The sequence below is a fragment of the Monopterus albus genome, unplaced genomic scaffold (assembly GCF_001952655.1).
Source record: "Monopterus albus unplaced genomic scaffold, M_albus_1.0 scaffold117.1, whole genome shotgun sequence".
Taxonomy (NCBI): domain Eukaryota; kingdom Metazoa; phylum Chordata; class Actinopteri; order Synbranchiformes; family Synbranchidae; genus Monopterus; species Monopterus albus.
Window position 1 is genome coordinate 1604648 of NW_018127997.1, and position 3513 is coordinate 1608160.

General features: G+C 39.7%; 1 protein-coding gene across 1 annotated transcript in view; it reads left to right on the plus strand.

Annotated features, from left to right (window-relative positions):
* The window catches only part of atp6v0a1b (ATPase H+ transporting V0 subunit a1b), a 41008-nt gene extending 40426 nt beyond the window's left edge, over positions 1-582 (plus strand). The window contains exon 22 of the mRNA XM_020611736.1: positions 489-582. Within this exon, the coding sequence (XP_020467392.1) occupies positions 489-582 (94 nt within the window). The remainder of the gene's footprint in view (positions 1-488) is intronic.
* Positions 583-3513: the final 2931 nt, after the last annotated feature.

A 3513-nucleotide genomic window follows, 5' to 3' on the forward strand; every position in this document is an offset into this window, starting at 1 on the left:
GAAGTAAATAAAGATTATCCTGATGAAAGAGTCTCCATTTTCCAGGTGACAAAGGGAATAGTGGAGGCCAGCCGCAATAGCGTCTGAGGTGGCCCTGACTTTAGTTTTGCAGTTGAATCCTTCTATATATCCTGGTGAGGTAATATGTGTCAAAATATTAGCCAATGTACTGCAGGAATTGCATCAAATAAACACAGAATGTTTTCTGGTATGTGATCGATAGATAGGTGTCACAAGAGCCACCAACAGGACAAAAGGAATCTTGTTCACTGTCCAAAGCTGACAGTCATTTAATAACCACACTCTCTGTATGTTTTATTGCCACATAGTTTCAACTTGTTTCCTCAGTTCATTTTGATGACACTAATATTCAGTAGTATAAACACTTAATAACTGGGGATTTTCATTGTTGGCACTGATATATATACTATAATTATTAAGCCAAACTTCGACCACTGATTTTTTTCCTGCTTGACATTTCCTTTCAGGGTGGAGTTCCAGAACAAGTTCTACTCAGGCCAGGGCTTCAAATTTGTCCCCTTCTCATTTGAAAGCATTCTGGAGGGACGATTTGATGAGTGATTAGGCCTCAGCCCCTCCAACATGGACCAGCAAAGTCCCCAGCCTTCCCCTCCCTCCCTCTGTGTGTGTTTGTGTGCATGATTCCACAGGTAGCCCTCTGTCACCCTCAAGTGGTAATTTGTGAAACCTGTGTGTATGAACTATAATGTAGTCCTTAAAGAGGCTTTGTCCAGTGCACCTGTACCAAACTGTACTTATACTGGAGCTCTGGCTCAGTCATCTCAGTGTACTGAGTATAGTAGGGTGTAGACCAGGGGTGGGCAAACTTTTTGGCTCAGGGGCCACATTGACTTTTAAAATTTGACAGACAGGCCGGGCCAGCACCAGATGCAAGTCAGATATAATTTGGTGCCAAGTGGTATTCGGGGTCTGTTTGGTGATCGAGAGGGTGGTTATGGATTGAGGGGCCACTTAAATTTAAAAACTCAGGCCATACGTACAACTAGGAAAAGTTTTTGTATATCTGTGAGTGGTGTAAAATTATGGAATAGATTGGGTGATGATTTAAAACAATGTACAAGTGTAAAACAATTTAGGAATAAATATAAAAAGGCCTGCATAGCTGGGTATTGTTTTAAGTTATTATCGGTGTATTTATGGGTGGGATATGAATAATTTATTGTTTATCATTTGTTTGCTAATTATGTAATTGTGATTTGTGATTAGAAGGAATGTAGTAATTTGGTGGTTGCGGGAACTTAACCAGTGTAGTTGTTTAGTTAAATATTTGGGTTGTGTCAACCATAGTTTGGATCTCTAGGGGTAGAACTAGATAAGTATTACTTCTTTCTACTCACTTGCAAGCATGTAATGACTAAGCATTATCAAGAGAAATTTCTTTTTTTTTTTTTTGTTGTATATGGTAATTGGTTTGGTTGTTTTGTGTTACATGTTGATTTCCTTTTTTTTCTTTTTCTCTCTTTTATTACATGCTTGAAATAAATAAATAAATAAAATACAGATTTACACCAGTATGTCCCCAGCAAAAGCTAAATCTGAGCAGTAGCCGTCCGTTCTTGTCTTGACTGGTTGTTAGCATAATTAGCATGCTTGGTAGAAAAGTGACGGCTGATGTTGTATTCCATTAAAACTACAACGGTTTCTTGGCAAATAAGACATACAGCCTTTGACTGGACTTCAGTAAAAACAATATTTAGTTGTCCATTCCTTATTGAACACTCGGCACTCACTGTCAACTTTTCTTTTCTTTGGCCCACTCATTGTTGCAGATGGGTTCAGAGCAGTAGCAGAGTAATAACTGCGAGTAGCCCTGGCTCCGCAAAATCAAGTCAATGTATCACTGCACCTAATGCGCCACCTGGTGGAACGCCAGGCATTACAGGACAAGGTCAAATGAAAGGAGTCATAATTATGACATGATTTGATTTGGGCAATCCTGTACCAATCTTTGGCGGGCCGGATTAAAAGGACCAACGGGCTGGATGTGGCCCGCGGGCCGTAGTTTGCCCACCCCTGGTGTAGACCTTAGAAAATTATAGAGAAAACCCCAGCAAATCCCCCTTGTGCAAGCACTTTGCAACAGTGGGGAGGGAAAAACTCCCATTAACAGAAGGAACCTCTGACCGACCCCGGTTCTTGGTGGGCGGCCTTCTGCCTCAACCGGTTGGGGTGAGTGGATAGAGGAGAGAGAAAGCAACAAGACACGACAAACAAACAAATACTGGGCGGTTTAATGATTTGATGATTGATGAAGTGTTGTTGCAAAATTCCAGGTGTTACAGTTGGTGCATTTCACTAAATATGTGCTGCACCACGTCCACATCCTACAACATAAGTGACCTTGTTGTCTTTCTTGCTCTGTCCATCTTTCAGATTAACTTCTCTGACTATCAGAAATGTTTGTCTCTCTCTCCTACACAAAACCCTCACAAGATCTGCCCATTTCCATGGGCTTTTATCATGTTAGCAAGACGTCTACAGGTAACCAGAATCACTGAGGATCAGAGGATCAAACCTATTTGATTATTCAGGTAGTGCGAGTATCGACTGATTTAACTGACTCAAGATCAGTAATTGTAGATGTTCCTCTGTTGTTGAGGATTCACCACAAGGTTGGTCCCCAACAGCAAACCACCAAAATTTGAAATGTTTCATGAAACCATGTGACACAGTCATGTGATTGACGCCTAGAAGCAGTGTTTTGACATGGAAGAACAATCTAATATATACAAAAGATTTCACTTTTAACCCTTCCACACTCCTCGGGCAAAAATGTCCATTTTTGTCAATTTTTTGTGTGACTTGGTGGTCATTTTGGCTGTGTTACAGCTTGTGGCATGAAAATTTCTTTTTAGTAATATTTTTGAAATCCAGTGTTGTTTATTCTTAAATGTCAGTTATACTCTTTTTATGCATTTTGTACCCTCATGGCCAAAAATGTACAGGTACAAAAATTGTTAATAAATTGTCCCAAGAGTTTTTTTTGTGTAGGTGTGTGTGTGTGTGTGTGTGTGTGTGTGTGTGTGTGAGTGAGAGAGAGAGGGAGAGAGTGTATATGCATGTGTGTGAATCTGTAAGCATGCACTGATCATTTCAGGGGTGAAAAAAGGGCATGTTTTGAGGGAGGCCCCTTTGGGCCCCCTGGTAGTGTGGGTTTATGAAATACATGTTTCATAATTCAAATTAATGACTGGCATTTAAAGGGTTAAAAAATCCTGAGAATGACTGAATGTTTGGTAGTTTTGAACAAGTCTGAAGTTGTTTAAGAGATTTATGAAAAAAAAGCAGAAAAAAATGTATTGATGTATGATGATGATTTAATAACAATGTTTATACGTGTACATTTTTGGCCACGAGGGCGTCAGGAAGGTAGTACAATCGAAGAGGGTGGAGGGGTTAAAGTGCTTTTTTCTGGTTTGACAATTCTCTTAACAAATTTTGAAAATATGGTTATCAGATGTAATTAAAATG